At 45.2% G+C, this 17,634-nt stretch overlaps 1 protein-coding gene and 1 non-coding gene across 2 annotated transcripts in view; one reads left to right on the plus strand and one right to left on the minus strand.

Moving 5' to 3' along the window:
- Positions 1-8,167, minus strand: part of KNL1 (kinetochore scaffold 1) — a 50,226-nt gene extending 42,059 nt beyond the window's left edge. Inside the window, exons 1-3 of the mRNA XM_050954775.1 lie at positions 7,818-8,167; positions 4,187-4,241; positions 1,970-2,009 (exon numbers count right to left, since the gene is read on the minus strand). Of these exons, the coding sequence (XP_050810732.1) occupies positions 1,970-2,009; positions 4,187-4,241; positions 7,818-7,947 (225 nt within the window). The 5' untranslated portion in view covers positions 7,948-8,167. The remainder of the gene's footprint in view (positions 1-1,969; positions 2,010-4,186; positions 4,242-7,817) is intronic.
- Positions 8,168-8,778: 611 nt separating this feature from the next.
- Positions 8,779-8,860, plus strand: TRNAS-GCU (transfer RNA serine (anticodon GCU)). Its single transcript has one exon. It is a non-coding gene; the product is annotated as a tRNA-Ser (tRNA).
- The last annotated feature ends 8,774 nt before the right edge of the window (positions 8,861-17,634 follow it).

The following is a 17,634-nucleotide window of genomic DNA, read 5'->3' on the forward strand; positions in this document are numbered from 1 at the left end:
TAATTTGATTTTTAATGTCCACACTATGCTTCCTTGTCAGCGGTGTGCATCCTCATCAGGAGCACTTCCACAGATTTAACTGACAGTGTGGGGGCACTGACAGCCCATGCCCTGCCACCTGGGCTCAGACTCTCCCTCCACCCTCCCCACATTCCTCACCAGGAGGCAGATGAAGCTCAGGCTGTCCTTACACACACCCCCCACACACACCCCTCACCAAGAGGTAGCGGCAGGTGTCCAACTCTCCTTCCCCTCTTACCCCTCCTCAATCCCTCACTGGGAGGCCACCTCGGCTCAGGCTCTCCTTCCCACCTTCTCTCAAATTATCACTGGAAGGCAGAGGTGAGGTTCCGGCTCTCCTCCCCACCACCCCGAATTCCTCACTGGGAGGGCAGCAGTGGGCTCTGGCTGTCAGCCCCTGGTGGCAAAGGGCAATGTAAGCAGCACAGTGCTTACACCGGGGATCAGCAACCTTTGGCACATGGCCCATCAGAGAAATCTGCTAACTGGCCGAGAGGGTTTGTTTACCAACCAGCGTCTGCAGGTTCGGCCTATCACAGCCCCCAATGGCTGCGGTTTGTCATTCCAAGTTAATGGGAGCTGCAGAAACCAGGGTGGGCCAAGGGGTGTGCTAGCCACTGCTTCCCCCAGCCCTCATTGGCTTGGAGCAGGAAATCACGGCCAGTGGGAGCTGCAATCAGCCAAACCTGCGCATGCTGCAGGTAAACAAACTGTCCCGGCCCGACAGCGGATTTCCCTAATGGGCCGCGTGCCAAAGGTTGCCGATCCCTGGTTTACACATGTCATAAACAGATAGCTAAGGGTTAATGTCTCTTTCACCTGAAGCACCTGACCAGAGGACCAATCAGGAAACAGGATTTTTTCAACTCTGGGTGGAGGGTTTTTTGTGTGTGAGTCTTTTGTTCTTGGTCTTCTGCCTGAATCTCTCTCAGCTAGAGAAGGATTTTTCTATTTCCTGCTTTCTAATCTTCTGTTTCCAAGTTGTGAGTACAAAGTGGGTTTTTTCTTCGATATTTACATGTCTATAGTTGCTGGAGTGCTTTGAATTGTATTCTTTTTAAATAAGGCTGTTTATTCAATATTTTTTTAAGCAATTGACCCTGTATTTGTCACCTTAATACAGAGAGACCATTTGTATGTATTTTTCTTTCTTTTAAGACCTGTTGGAGTTTTCTTTACTGGGGAACTCCAGGGAATTGGGTCTGCAGCTCACCAGGGAATTGGTGGGAGGAAGAAGTCAGGGGAAAACCTGTGTGTGTTAGATGTACTAGCCTGACTTTGCATTCCCTCTGGGTGAGGGGGGAAGAGAGATTGACTCTCGGTAATTCTGTTCTCCAGGCTGGGAACGGGGAGGGTGGACTCCTGCTTAAATTCACGGAGGTTGCTTCTGTGTATCTCTCCAGGAGCACCTGGAGGGGGGGAGGGAAAAGATTTATTTCCCTTTGTTGTGAGACTCAAGGGTTTGGGTCTTGGGGTCCCCAGGGAAGGTTTTCGGGGGGACCAGAGTGCCCCAAAACACTCTAATTTTTTGGGTGGTGGCAGCAGTACCAGGTCCAAGCTGGTAACTAAGCTTGGAGGTTTTCATGCTAACCCCCATATTTTGGACGCAAAGGTCCAAATCTGGGACTAGGTTATGACAACACAGACATTGCATTGACTTAATTACATCAACTTAAGCATTCCACTTTCACAGAAGTGGAGTTATTAAATTGATGTAGTGTGAGACTTATATTGGCAGGAACGACATTTTAATGTAGATGCTTACTGAGTAAGTGGCCACACTGCACTATAAAAGTAATTAGAATGACCATCAGAAAGAGATGTGTAGGCAAACGCAGCTGACTCACTTTTTTTTTGACTCTGAGGATTTTCCGTATGCTAGGGAGAAAAGCAGGCTCATCTATATCAGCTTCCAATACTGATAAAACTTATTCAAAGTCACACTCACCGAGGAACGCCTTTGCCTTCTGATGCGTTCTGTATGATCACTGAGAGAAAAGAAAAACTGTTAGTGTGTAAACCCACACAAGGGATGTCATTCTTCAATGATACTATCTTTAACAAGTTTCTAAAATGGGCAGGATTTAATTATTTTTATGTTTAGAAAATAATTCAATCCAAGCCCTCTTGGCAGAGCTGATCCCAATATTAGACAGCAGAAAAGAAGTTCCGGAAAATATAGTGCTGTTCCCCCCAATCCCCCCACTTTTTTTTTTTCTGATGACACCTTTACCTGTAAAGAGTTAAGAATCTCAAATAACCTGGTTGGCACCTGACCAAAAGAACCAATAAGGGGAGAAGATACTTTCAAATCTGTGGGGGAAGGTTTTTGGTTTTTGTTCCTTTGTGTTCTCCGGGTCAGAGAGGAACCAGGGCAGGGAAAATACATCTCTCTAAGCCATATCTGAACTAAGCATCTAATATTACAGAAATAGTAAGTAATAGCAAGGAAATGCATTAGATCAGGGGTCGGCAACCTGTGGCACGCAAACTGATTTTGCCTGGCAGGGGGTGCCAGCCAGGGTCCCAGCCGCCAGCCCCCTCAGCCTGCTGCCAGCTGAGTAAACGGAACCCCAGGCCGGCAGGAGGCTGAGCGGGGCCAGCAGCCGGGACCCCAGAAAGGCGGCAGGTGCGCTCCCTGGCTCTCCCCTCACTGTGTCGGGTTCTGTGGCTCTCAGGAGTGAGAGCCGCCGGGGCGCGGGGCCCTGAGCCTGCTGCAGGAGGGGTGGCAGCTCATGCTCCCGGGAGCCTCAGAGCCCAAGCACAGTGAGGGAAGAGCCAGGGAGCGCACAGGGACCGCCACCCGCAGGCATCCGCTGCAGGAGCCCCCTGGGGGGCAGCACCGGGCTGCAGCCCAGGTAGGCGCACCTCCCGGCTCCTCCCTCACCGCACCCGGGTTCTGCAGCTCCCGGAAGTGTAAGCCGCTGCCGCCGCTGCCCCTCCCACAGCTCTCCCCCTCCCGCTGCCTCAGCACTCTGTTTTGCCGCCATGTGGAGCCAGCGTCTGACCGGCATGGGCACGGTAAGTAGAGGGGGGAACTTGGTCTAGGAACAGCCCCTGGGCATGGCTGGCCCCTGGGGTCTATAAAAGCTCATTGTGATTTTCCCTCAATGAACCGATGTGGGGGGGGGCGGGGCGCAAGGTGGAAGTTTTGCCTAGGGTGCAAAATATCCTTGGACTGGCCCTGCCCTGGGAGTGTGGGTGCACCCCAGGTTAAGAACCACTGCACTAAACTGATAAGCTCTGCATTTTAATTTAACTTTAAATGAAGCTTCTTGAACATTTTAAAAAACTTGTTTACTTTACATACAACAATAGTTTATAGACTTATAGAGTAACCTTCTAAAAACGTTAAAATGTATTACCAGCACGTGAAACCTTAAATGAGAGTGAATAAATGAAGACTCGGTACACCACGTCTGAAAGGTTGCCGACCTCTGCGTTAGATTATCTTTCGTTTTAGCTTGTGAATTTTCCCTGTGCTAAGAGGGAGGTTTTTGTAACTTTAAAGTTTTGCCTAGAGAGGAAATCCTCTGTGTTTTGAATCTGACTACCCTGTAAATTACCTTCCATCCTGATTTTATAGAGGTGCTTCTTTTACTTTTTCTTTATAATAAAGTTCTGTTTTTTAAGAATCTGATTGGGTTTTTAGTATCCTAAAAACCCAAGGGTCTGATCTGTACTCACCTTGGTCACTCTCAAGCCTTCCCAGGAAAGGGGATAAAGGGGCTTGTGGGAATATTTTCGGGAAACAGGAACTCCAAGTGGTTCTTTTCCTGAATCTTTGTCTAACTCACTTGGTGGTGGCAGCAGTACTTATCCAAGGACAAGGAAGGATTTGTGCCTTGGGGAAGTTTTTAACCTAAGCTGGTAGAAATAAGTTTAGGGGGTCTTTCATGCAGGTCCCCACATCTGTATCCCAGAGTTCAGAGTGGGGAGGGAACCCTAACACACCCCAAAAAACCTACTGCTATGAAATCTTTGTAGAACTTCCCCTTATTGTACCAATGAAGCTCCCTCTGTCCTTTGGGTTTAATGGAGATGTTAGTGACTCTGGGGACAGCTGCTGTGTGTAGGGCCAAGGACAAGAAATAATTCACCTTTATCCACTAAAACAAAACAATGTATGGAACCTTAAAATTTTCAGCTGGAAGCTTCCACTTACTTTTCCTCATTTGATTCTGAATAAATCCTGTCCATTTCTGAAGGGCGTGCTTTTCCTGTAACAAACAACATTAAAATCCAAAAAACAGCTAAGAGTCAAGCAATAGGGAAATCACATTAAGCCTCGACCCGTGCCGCTTCCCGCAGCCCCCATTGGCCTGAAGCAATGAACTGTGGCCAGTGGGAGCCGCAATCAGCAGAACCTGCAGACGCAGCAGGTAAACAGATAGGTCCAGCCCGCCAGGGGCTTTCCCTGAACAAGCGGCAGACAGGCTTTGAGAACCACTGCTCTAAAATCAACATGCTTAGCTGGATTTCTTTGAAGTTTGGCATGCCTCAGGAGGTGCAGGGCAGGGTTAGGGATTCAAAAAGTTGGAGTCATTTAAGTCAGGAGTTACAGAAAAGTTGAAAAGTTTCTAGGATTTTTTTTGTTTTGACAGAGCTATAGGTCAAACTATTGATGCAATGTGGATCAAAACGGTCTCATCTGTCAAGTTTTGCCCAAGGTGTTGTATGGCATTCACTAAATCTTTGGGGGACCCAAGTTGAGAGTGGTATTTAAGAAAATGTACATTTTTACACTGTGCATGTGCCAATACTAGAAAAACAGCTAAGAGTTCAATTCTTTGCATTATAAATGCTTAAAACTTGACTTCTGTAAGTGCTCTAGAATCCAAATTGTAACTGATTGCTTTGAAATTTGGTGTGCCTCCAAAGAGGACAGAGTAGTGTTAGTGATCCAAATTTGGGGTCATTTGACTCAGGGGTTCCTGAATTAAAGCCCCCGTCACCAAATGGTTTTCTTTTGCTGACTTGTACTGTTAAAACTGAGAGGTACTAATAAAAAAAAAAAACTATCATACCAAGTCACACCAATGGTCCATCTAGTCCAGTATACAGTCTCCAACAGTGGCTAATACCAGAGTTTCAGCGGGATGTACAGAACAGGGCAATTCTGGAGATATCCACCCCGCCTTCCTCTCTTGACTTCTGGCAGTCAGAGGTTAAGGGTCACTCCAGACATGGGGCTACATCCCTGACCATCTTGACTAATAGCCATTTATGCACCTATCCTTCAGGAACTTGTCTAGTTTTTCCCTCCCCCCACCCACCCACCCAGTTGTGTTTTTGGCTATCACAACATCCCATAGCAGTAAGTTCCACAGGTTAATTGTGCATTGTGTGAAAAAGTATTTCCTCTTGCTTGTAGTAAACCTACTTCCTGTTAATTTCATCAAGGGACCCCTGGTTTTTGTATTGTGGGAAAGGGTAAATAACATTTCTCTGTTCACTTTTTCCACACCATTCATGATTTTATAGACCTCTATCATATATCTCCTCAATTATCCCTTTTCTAAGCCGAACAGCCCTAATTTTTTTCAGTCTCTCCTCATATGGAAGCCATTCCATACCCCTGATCATCTTTGTTGCCCTTCTCTGAACATTTTCCAGTCCCACATCCTTTCTGAGATGAGGTGACCAGAACTCGACACAGTATTCAAGGTGTGGGCATACCATGGATTTATATAGTGGCATTGTACTTTGTCTTATTTTCTATCCCTTTCCTAATAGTTCCTAACATTCTATTAAACTTTTTGACCACTGATGCACATTGAGCTGAAGTTTTCAGACAGCTATCCACCATGATTCCAAGATCTCCTTCTTTAGTGGAAACAGCTAATTTAGACCCCATCATTATATTTGTGTAGTTGGAATTATTTTTTCCAATGACTGGATGAATGACAGACCTCTTAATGGCCGTGAGCCCACCCTTCAATTAACAGAACTAAGGAAAAGTAAATCATAAGCCCCCAACTAAGAGAAAAGGAGTTTGGGACTGAGCAGCTGGAGGTTGCTGCAATTTGTGAATCACAGGTGGCAGTTTCATTCTGGGGGAGGAAATTAGACATATGAATGCTTGTTGGGAGGCAAAGGGAAAGATATTAGCAGACAAAGGAGTAGGGGAATAAGGGGTTGGGGTTTGGAGCTTCAGCAAGGAGAGGGGGATAAATAGGGATGAATACTAGGGAAGGCGAGAGAGGCTGCCAGCTAAGTGAGGGAAGTATAGCACCCCAGCTCTTCCAGTGCACCTCAATACTCTGCACCCCACAGCTTTGCCAGTATACTCCAACCACTCTGCTCCCCCAGATGCCAGTGGAGCGCCACCAGCCTACACCCCAACTCTCCTGCACCCCAACTCTGCCAGTGCCCGCCAACCTCATGCATTACCAATTCACCCCAGTCCCATGCAACTCAAAGCTCTGCCAGTGCACCCTAAGCTTCCTGCATCCCACAGCCCTGTCAGCACATCCCAACATAGGATGAAAGTTATTAATACGTGTTGGAAGTATATTGATTGGGTCCATGGCTGACTGGAAATGTGTACTGTGTGGCATAGAAATATTACAAGCTCTGATATCTCAGTGTTTCTCTGATATGAGGTACATCTATTGGACAGAGTCAGAGAATCTCTCTCTCAAACATGAAACTGGCCTGGCTCAAGAGGTGTGCCAAAGCTGGACTGGTGGGGCACAGGTGATCCATGTTTGGGGTGAGAGGGCAGTGGCTTAGTATGCTAATTGCAGGATATGATGTATACAACTACTTAAATAACTACTAACTCCTATCAACAACATAGTTTATCACGTTTAAAGAACTAGAAAATTCAGGGGTGAAAAACTATGTTAACACTGAGTTAAGGTTGCTTTGCAGTAGGTCATCCCTTTGCAGAATGCTGACTTAAGCACACCTCAAACATCTGCAAGCCAGGAAATGTTAAGTTAAGGTGGTCTATGCAACCTTAATTCTGTCCTCTACTCCTGTTAACACACATACTTTTAGTCTGCCAACACCACAGCTGCAGAAACATACAAGCTCTTCACCTCCTTTTACAACCCATTCTCTCTCACCCACAGGATTCCATATAACACTATTAAAGGATGAAGGGGGGGGGTTCCCCGCCATCACCTTCCCTTTACCCTCCTTGTGGATATTGAGGCATTGCTCAAATTCACACTGGCCCTTGGCACTATAAGATTCAACAGGTGCCAGATCCTGGCCTACACTCAAACACTTAACCAACTCCCCAGAAAGAATACCACATGTGTAGAATTTAAGAACCACTTTCCGGCCTTTTACAACTCCTTTACCCTGAAGGTACATCTACATTTGAGCTGAGAGCTGTGATTCCCAGCTCGCATAGATATACCCATGCTAGCTCTGCTGCAGTTAGCACGCTAAAAATAACATTGTAGCCAAGGAAGTATGGGCGATGGTTCAAGCTAACATCCTGAGAATGTACTCAGAGCCCAGGTGGGCTTGTACTGGGAGCTCCCATTCATGCTACCCCAACTATACTGCTATTTTTAGCTATCATTAAAAGCATTAGAATTCTCTCCTATTCCACCTCGCTGCTGAAAATATCCTTTGTAATAAAGATTCTGGGCCTTGCTACTGACATTCTACTACATTCTGCTGCTACACAATTCTGCTGCGAAATAACGCATACCAACAAAAGTTTCTAGGGTAGATGTGGCCTAAGAAAGGGGAGGAACAAAATATCGGCACAAAATAGCCGTAAAAAACAACTCTGTGCTTAGGAACGTTAGCATGCAAACGGTCCCAACACTTACTAATGGGACAGGCTGCACTGAGGTCCCCCCAAGACTGCTGCTGTTCGGCTGAGAGCAGGTTTCGATCGGTGGTGATGCCGTGTTCGCAATGGAAAAGCAAGACGCGATTTAAGAACCGAACGCTTCGCATGCGCAGACAGCTGCACCGCACCGACCTGCATGTGCGGGACCCCGAGGTCTCGGCTTCCCCCTCACTCCGCTCCCAACACCTCTTGCAAGACTGAGCTGTTTCGATGGGACAGTTACCGTCACCTCACGACACGCAGAGGAGCGGCAGGCGATCCGCCCTCAGCCCCGGGCGGGGAGAGGGGCCCATCGGGATCCAGGAAGCCCCCCGCCCGGTCACAGACCCTCCCGCCCTACACAGGGCGGCGCGGCGGGTCTCGCAGCTGGGGTCGGGGGGGGGGGGGGGATCTTGTGACCCGCCCTCCCTGCACGTACACGGGCCGGGCCCGCGCCCTCCAGTCCCACCTCTTTCCGCGCCGCCCCGCTCAGGGGCCGCCGCCACTGAGGACTCCTCACCCTCTGCGGCTCCGCTCCAAATCCAGCCCTCAAGGCAACAACGCCTCCTAGCCGCAGCCGCCGCCGCCGCTTACTCCCGGTGCGCGCATTAGGCTCGGCCGGGGCCACCGCTTCACTATTCAAACCTAACCGCCTATTCTTGCGCGTGCGCCCTGGGCTCCCGGCAAACCGAACAACGACAGCACAATATGGTGGCCCCTACACCCTCTGCCGTACAACATGGCGGCCACCGAACTTCCGTACAACATGGCAGCCTCTGCTTAGTCAGCTCTACGTACAAACTATCTCAGGGCTCACCTCCCGGGCAAAAAGTGCGGCTGGGAGGATTGTTCGTCGTGGTGGGAACCTCTGTATGTGTATATTGGATAGAGATCCCAAAATCAATCTAAGCCTGAGTAGAGTCCTTTCTTATAGCCTACAGGAGGTCCTGGTTTTCTGTGACGAGGTGGCCGAGTGGTTAAGGCGATGGACTGCTAATCCATTGTGCTCTGCACGCGTGGGTTCGAATCCCATCCTCGTCGGAAAATGTTTTTTGTTCTGTTTAATAAATAAATGAATTGACTGGATTTACATTATTGCCGGAGGGCGAGTGGGCAGGGGCGCTTGATTATTTAGCAGGGAGCCGAACATACACGCCAGGTTCACTGATCGCAACCACAGTCTCCTATCAGGGCGCTGGGTGACTATAGTGATTGGGGAGCTCGCCAGAGACAGGTCATGCCTCCCGAGCTGAAAGGCAGTTTGGTGCGCAAGCAGCTCCGTCAGAGAGACATGCGCTGCCTTCCCTCCCACCGCGGCGTCCCAAGCTGCTCTGTTATAGGCGGGACAAGCGAGCTGGCCCCTTGCAGGGGGAAGAGCTGATCCGCACTGTGGCAGGGGAGCGCGCCGGCTTTCTTCTCAGGCGGTACAATCCGAACCGCTCTCTAGTATGTAGGGGAAATATCTGCCCTGTTCCCTTATAGGGAACATTTCAGTTCTCCTTCATGGGGCGGCGGGGTGGGGACGACACAGCTGGACTGCTGAATTATAGGAACAAAGAGTCCTGTGGCATCCAAAACGCTAACAGGTGTCTTGAAGCTTTCTTGAGTGAATACCCACTTCGGCAGAAGCATTGTAACACTTGGTGCCACGGGACTCCTTGTTGCTTTTTACAGATGCAGACTAACACAGCTACCCCTCTGATACTTGAATTATGGGAGGTAGCCCACTTGCTCTTTGTTAGAGGGTGGCACCTGTCCTTTTTGTCACTGGGAAATACAGTATCTGGCCTTCCCCTCTGCTGTAGGCAAGCAACACTTCCTTAGTTACAGAAGAACATCTGGGCAGCTCCTTTTTACAGAATAGCTGCTTTCCCGTGGAAGGAAAGACACCTGTGCTTCTCACTGTGGTGGGGGGAACATCTGTGTGCTTCTCTCTTCCCTGTGCTGGTCTGACCCAGATGCCCAGACCTGAAGAAGAGCTCTGTGGAGCTCAGAAGCTTGTCTTTCACCAACAGAAGTTGGTTCAATAAAAGATATGACCTTACCCATCTTGTCACTCCAATATCCTGGGACCATCAGGGCTACAACACTTCAGACAACAGTGGACTAGGGAGGCATCTGGGATTCCATAGTGGGGAGACATTTGGAGTTCCCTGATATTGGAGCTAACAACTGGGCTTTCCTCTGTTAGGATAACCTGAAAATCCCTGATATGGTGGTTGTGGTATTTGCTTCACTCACCCTCTGATAAAGAACAAAAACTGGGTTTGTTCCTGTAGTGGGAGTAACCTCCCTAAACTATCCACTTTTCCACGGAGCAAGGAATAACATCTGGGCTTCTTGTGAGGGGGACTTTTGACCTCTGAGGTGAGAAGGTGCATCTTGGCTGTCCCCTGGTGGTAATAGGGACTCATCTGGATTTCCCTATTTTAACAAACTGAACTGAGCTGCTTTCTATTATAGGTAAGCTTGGAAGAGTTAGACTTTTCATTGGTAAATGTCAGAAAATGTTGATTTCACCATACACACACAAACTGATGAAAATTATTTCAATCAAAATGTACAGATAAGCAAAGTAAGAAAAATTCTGCCTCAGAACTTATTAGAGTTTGATTTAAGGATATTTACTTTGTAGATTTTTGACATGTGATATTGACAATGTTTGTTTTAATGGGTGTAAAGCTTTAACTTTTGATTCTCAACATCAACTGTCATTAAATAATTATTGACTGACCCATTATGTTACACCTCTCATAATTTCCTGCAGCTGTGAAAATTTAAACTGATAAAAATTGAAAAAGAAAGCTTAAAAATAAACATAGATGTTATCCATCAAAATTATATTTAAAAAATTGAATTCTGCCAAGCCTAGTTATAGTGGACGAACATCTGTGCTTCCTTATAGTAGAAAGTAACAGCTGAACTTTCATGAACATTTCCTGTGTCCAGGGCCAGCTCCAGGCAGCAGCTAAAGAAGCAGGTACTTGGAGCGGCCAATACCAAGGGGCAGCACTCCGGCCACTATTGGGGCGGCACACCCAGGTCTTCGGCAGCAATTCGGCAGCGGGTCCCTCAGTCCCTCTCGGAGGGAAGGACTTGCCGCTGAAGCGCTGCCCAAGAGTGGAGCGGCGCGATTGCACTGCTGTGGGGGTGTTAATTATTTATTTAATTATTTTTTGCTGCTAGGTGCGGCAGAAAACCTGGAGCCAACCTGCCTGTGTCTATGTGTTTCACACTAACACGTATGCCTATCCGCCCAGCTCCATGCTGTAAAGGTGATTAATAAAGGAGGGAGGTGTGGGGGGAAATACTTATCTGCTGTTCTAGTCCTTATTTTTAAAAGCCAACAAAGTTCCCTGGGGAAAAAAAAAGAAAGAAAAAAAAAGTTTTTTGCCCTGTTTTTTTTGTATTAAGAGGTTTATCTCCTGTCTAGAGTGGAAGACTACAAGCCAGTGAAATTGCACAAATCAAGAGAATGAAAGCTGAGCAATTGACAGTGGAAAGGATTTTAAGTCAGATTCTTTAAAACTCCAATTTTATTTATTGACAACTGTTTAATATTAGTAACTCATATTTTGGAGAAAGGTTATCTTTGAATGATCAGGTCAGGTGAAAAGCAGCACATATTGCCTTGGTTATTAATCTAGACAAAACAAAGTCCCTGACTGTTACCATCAAGCACCCTCCAACTCCAGATTACAACCAGCTCACTGTTAATCTGTCCAGATGGAACTCTCGGCAGGTGGCAATTGTACAATACTTGGGAAGCAGCATAGACAGTGCTGAAGGAGGCTAGAGAGAGATGGATACTTGTATAGCAGCTGCTGCTGCTTTGTTTCGAGCCCTTCAGCAGCCTTTCTGGTGATGTTGTGACAACAAGCTTGCTATGAACCTGCAGCTCTACAGTCGCAGTTATACCAACTCTGTTGTATGGCAGTGAAATTTGTGCACTAAGATAGGCTGAAGAACAGTTGATTGGTGTTTTTGATTCTCATCATCTCTATAAACTGTTCCATATTAAGTGGCAGGACAAGATAAAAAATTAGAATATTTGTAGCCAAACCCACCAACCACGTCCATCAGCACTGATTCTATTGCAGCAGCTTTCTTGATACAGACATACTCTTAGGATGAAAGATCAACAAATTATAAAGCATATTTACTAAGGAATGTTGCCACAATGACAGTGATTATATGGTTACCAAAAGCTCTGGTGATGTGATAAGATTACTAGTTATGAACAAAGACTAAATATCCAGCCAGACTGTCTTAAGGGCCTAACTAAAGATTGATTGAAGTGTGCTCGATCTGCAAGGAGGCTACATTCCTTTGGGATTTGCTTTGATGGTGATGATAAAGATGATTGACGATGTCTTTGCTAGAAGATTCAACCTCCCGCACCTCTTCAATGAATGTTTGAGAGCTTGCAATAAATATCACAGAGATCTCCCAGAGGCATTTCAGGAAACCAAAAAAGACAACAGTCTTGATATTTCCACAGCAAAATAGAAGCAGGAAAACAAACTGATTCAGTGGTCTTTATGCATCATAAAGCAGCAAAAACAAAGCACAAAAATAAAAACATGGAAATCCAATAAAAACGAATCCTCATAGGTTATCTTTAAAGAGCAAAATGCCTTGGAAATCAGATAAACTTATGGATTTGTTTTAGCTAGTGTTTAGAAAATATTAAACTGGGAGAGATCAAATCTGTGATAATAATTTACATGTAAATAATACTTTTCATCTGAAGGGTTCCAAAGCACTTTCTAAACTAAGCACACTGAAACCTGATATAAAGCAAACACATTAGAGCACAGCAAAAATCAGCTGTACATAAGAATGGCCATACTGAGTCAAACCAGTGGTCCATCTAACCTAATAGCCTGTGTTCTGACAGTATCCAATGCCAGATGCTTCAAAGGGAATGAGTAAAACAGGGCAATCATCAAGTGATCTAAACCTTGCTGTCCAGTCCAAGCATCTGGGAATCAGATTCTTAAGCACATCCAGAGCATGGAGTTGCATCCCTGACCATCTTGGCTAATAGCTGTTGGTGGCCCTATCCTCCATGAACTTTTCTAATTCTGTTTTGAACCCAGATATAGTTTTGCCTTCACAACATCCCCTGGCTATGACTTCCAGAGGTTGACTGTGTGCTGTGTAAAGTACTTCCTTTTGTTTGTTTTAAACCTGCTGCCTATTCATTTCATTGGGTGACCTCTTGTTCTTGTGTTATATGAAGAGATAAATAACACTTCTTCTCACCATTCATGATTTTATAGACCTCTGTCATACTCCCCCTCAGTCATCTCTTTTCCAAGCTGAATAATCCCAGTCTTTTTAATTTCTCCTCATACAGAAGCTACTCCATACCCTTAATCAGTTTTGGAGCCCTTCTCTGTACCTTTTCAATTTCTAATATATCTTTATTTTTGAGAAGGGGCAATCAGAACTGTACACAGTATTCAAGATGTGGGTATACTTTGCATTTATATAGTGTCATTATATTTTCTGTTTTATCTGTCCATTTTCTAATTGCTCCTAACATTGTTAGCTTTTTTGATTGCCTCTGCACCTTGAGCAGATGTTTTCAGAGAACTATCCACAATGACGCCAAGATCTTGTTCTTAAGTGGCAATAGCTAATGTAGACCCCATAATTTTGTATCTATAGTTGGGATTATGTTTTACAATGTGCCTTACTTTGCATTTATCAGCATTGAATTTCACATACCATTTTGTTGCCCAGACACCTAGTTTTGTGAGATCTCTTTGTAACTTCACAGTCAACTTTGGACTTAACTATCCTGAATAACTTTGTATCATCTGCAAACTTTGCCACCTCTCTGTTTACTTCTTTTTTCTAGAAGCTGTCTTCACCTAGACCAAGTGGACATATTTATGACCAAAGAAAAGCAGAATCCTTAGGAATACTCAAAGCGGTTACTTAAGACAACAGATTCATCTGTTGGGGGTGCAGGCTTCATAGCTTTTTAGAAAGCACTTCACATGCCCCTGAAAGGCAGTGACATTTCTGATGGAGGATTTGCAAAAACACACAAAAGCCTTTAATGGTGAGACCAAACTAAAAATGAGGGATTGGTATTCAGGATGTCTTTATATCTTTAATTTATCCCACTGTGGCAAAACAGCCTTCCTATACTCATCCTGCCGAGATGAGAATTGTGTGGGCTGGAAGGAAGCCCACACAGCTGCTAAGGGAAGGAGTATCAGCCTGCTGAAGTTTGGGATTTGGGAGTTGATTATAAACTTGTTACTTACGATGTTCGTTTCTGTCATGTTCCCCTTGCAAATTAGTCTATTTGTATTGTCAAAAAAATGAAGTGATGTTTATTCACTTTCCTGAGTGTCTTGGCTGGCCCAAGGTCATAAAGTGCCCCCTATGAATAATAATGAAAATTAAGCTGTACTGGGATCAAAGTCCCTAGAAAGCAATTTCTCTCCGCTATTGCAGGCACTGCAGGCTCCTAGAGCAAGCCCCTCCTGAGTCTATTCTTGCAGTCCTACACTCCAGGCAGCCTTTGCCAGGTCTACACTAAAAAATTAATTTGACCCAGCTATATCACTTAGGAGTGTGAAAAATCCACAGCCAGTGAAGTCAGTGCTAGGTCAACAGAAGAATTCTTCCTTCAACCTAGCCACCACCTCTTGGGGCGGTGGATTAACTCCAGTGATGGGCGAAACCCTCTTGTTGCTGGAGTGAAGAGCTGAAGAGCTACAAGAGTGTAGCTACAGTGCTGCTGTAGCATTTTCACTGTAGCTCCATACAAGTAGTACTATGGACCTCAGTGAAGCTGTTCATTTGGGTAAGGCTTGCAAGGTCAGGGGCTCAGGCAAGTTGATTCCAATCCCATTAATAAAATGACATGGAGACAATTTATTTTTTGTTCCAAATGCTTATTTATTAGAACTCGTCCAGTCTATCCTGAAATGAAACAAATTTTAAAATATAAATTATTGTATCCAAGAAAGCAAATTGGCTCCTTCTGTCCTTTCAATCTATCATTAGATGGTGTTTTCAAAAGTGAACATAAGAATGGCCATGCTGGCTGAGACCAATAGGCCATCTAGCTCAGTATCTTGTCTCTGACATTGGCAGGTGCCAGATGCGTCACAGAGGGCAAAAAGAACAGGGCAATTTATCAAGTGAGCCATTCTCTATCTTCCAATCCAATAGCCATCAGTGGTTAGGGACATCGAGAGCATGGGGTTGCATCCCTGATCACTGTGGCTAATAGCCATTGATGGACCTATTCTCCATGAATTTATCTAATTCTCTTTTGAATTCAGTTATACTTTTGGCCTTTATAGCAACATCCCCTGGCAACGCTTTCCACAGGTTGACTGTGCATTGTGTGATGAAGTACATCCTTCTGTCTGTTTGAAACCTGTTGGTTCTTATTTTATGTTGAGTATTATTCTTTACTCATTTTCTCCATACCATTCATGATTTTATACACCTCTATCCCTATTTTCTCCCCCAGTCATCTCTTTTCCAAGTTGAACGATCCTAGTGTTTTTTTAATCTCTCCTTCTATGGAAGCTATTCCATACCCTTATCATTGTTGTTGCCCTTCTGTAAGGAGAATGCCTTTTCCTCCACTCATGTTGTAAGTCCTAAGGCCTTTGTCTGTGGCCATATTAGGAGAGCAGCAGCCAGAAGCTAAGAAGCAGAAAGTCACATCCCACCTAAAATTACATTAAAACAGTGTAATACCAGGCTGTTAAGAAGGCGATCCTGTCCTAATAGTGCCCACCAGCACTAGATAAATAAACAGATCTTGAGATGGTTACAGAAAACTTAGTTTGATAGCATTATGACTGAGAAGAAAACACTTAATTGTTGTGGTTGTAAAATCCTCATTTCTTTATTGTTTGTATGAGCTCATTCTGCTTCTTCGATTGTTTCTGTCTGCTACATAATTAATTTTGCTAGGTGTAAATCAATTATGGTGGTTGGGTATGACTGCTACAGGATTGTTGTACAGCAGTGGTCCCCAATGCAGTGCCCGCGGGCATCATGGCACCCGCCAGGGCATTTATATGTGCCCGCCTAGTGCCCAGCAGAGGAGAGAAGCCATGGCCCTGTGCCTGCCGGGGACAGAGAACTCAGGCTCCAAGGACAGTGTTCTCTGTTCCCTGCAGATGCGGGGCCTGCCTAGTGCCCACCAGGGGAGAGAAGCTGCGGCCCCGTGCCTGCCGGGGACAGAGAACTGGGTGGTTGCTCTAGAGCATAAGATTACACCTGAGCTCTAGGAATGGGGAAGGGGTGTGTGTGCCTAAATTAAGAGGGTTATGCTTTAAGCCCTGGGAACTGGGTAAAGGTGGGTGCCCCTAGAGTGTGTGCATAACAGAATTTTGTGCAGGTAACACTTCTCTGTATTTTTTTCCAGTTCTAATTGTCAAGGTTCCTTCCCCACTCTGAACTTTAGGGTACAAATGTGGGGACCTGCATGGACACTTCTAAGCTTATTTACTAGCTTAGATCTGGTAACTCTGCCACCATCCAGAAATTTTAGTGTCTGGAGCACTTCCTATCCCCCCAAAACTCTCCCCTCCCTGAGTGGCCTTGAGGGACTTCACCAATTCCCTGGTGAACACAGATCCAAACCCCTTGGATCTTGAAACAAGGAGAAATTAACCATCCGCCCTCCTTTCCCCCACCAATCCCTGGTGAGTCCAGATCCAACCCCCTTGGATCTTAAAACAAGGAAAAATCAATCAGGTTCTTAAAAAGAAAGCTTTTAATTAAAGAAGAAAGGTAAAAATCATCTCTGTAAAATCAGGATGGAAAATACTTTACAGGGTAATAAAATTCATATAGCCCAGAGGAACCCCCTCTAGCCTTAGGTTCAAAGTTACAGCAAGCAGAGGTAAAATCCTCTCAGCAAAAAAAAAAAAAAAAAAAAGAAAAAAAAAGGACATTTACAGGTTGAGAAAACAAAAATAAGACTAATCCGCCTTGCCTGGCGATTACTTACAATTTTGAAACATGAGAGACTGATTCAGAAAGATTTGGAGAGCCTGGATGGACGTCTGGTCCCTCTTAGTCCCAAGAGCGAACAACCACCAAAACAAAGAGCACAAACAAAGACTTCCCTCCACCAAGATTTGAAAGTATCTTGTCCCCATATTGGTCCTCTGGTCAGGTGTCAGCCAGGTTTACTGAGCTTCTTAACCCTTTACAGGTAAAAGAGGCATTAACCCTTAACTATCTGTTTATGACACTAATACATCTCTTTTTAGATGAAATATGCAGTTAATGGAACAGAAGGGCTCCCATGAGGCAATTCTGTCCCATAGCTTAAACATATAATTACAAACTGAAAACTGAAAGGTGGATAAGGAACTGGTTAAAGGGGAGACTATGACAGGTAGTACTGAAAGGGGAACTGTCAGGCTGGAAGGAAGTTACTAGTGCAATTCCTCAGGGATCAGTTTTGGGACCAATCTTTTTATTACTGACCTTGGCACAAAAAGTGGGAAAGTGCTAATAAAGTTCGCGGATGACACAAAGTTGGGAGGTATTGCCAATACAGAGAAGGACCGAGATATCATACAGGAAGATCTGGATGACCTTGTAAACTGGAGAAATAGTAATAGGATGAAATTTAATAGTGAAAAGTGCAAAGTCATGCATTTAGGGATTAAGAATAAGAATTTTGTTTATAAATTGGGGACACATCAGTTGGAAGTAACAGAGGAGGAAAAGGACCTTGAAGTATTGGTTGCTCACAGGATGACTATGAGCCACCAATGTGATATGGCCGTTAAAAAAGCTAATGCAGTTTT

The sequence above is a fragment of the Gopherus flavomarginatus genome, chromosome 5, assembly GCF_025201925.1.
Source record: "Gopherus flavomarginatus isolate rGopFla2 chromosome 5, rGopFla2.mat.asm, whole genome shotgun sequence".
Taxonomy (NCBI): Eukaryota; Metazoa; Chordata; order Testudines; family Testudinidae; genus Gopherus; species Gopherus flavomarginatus.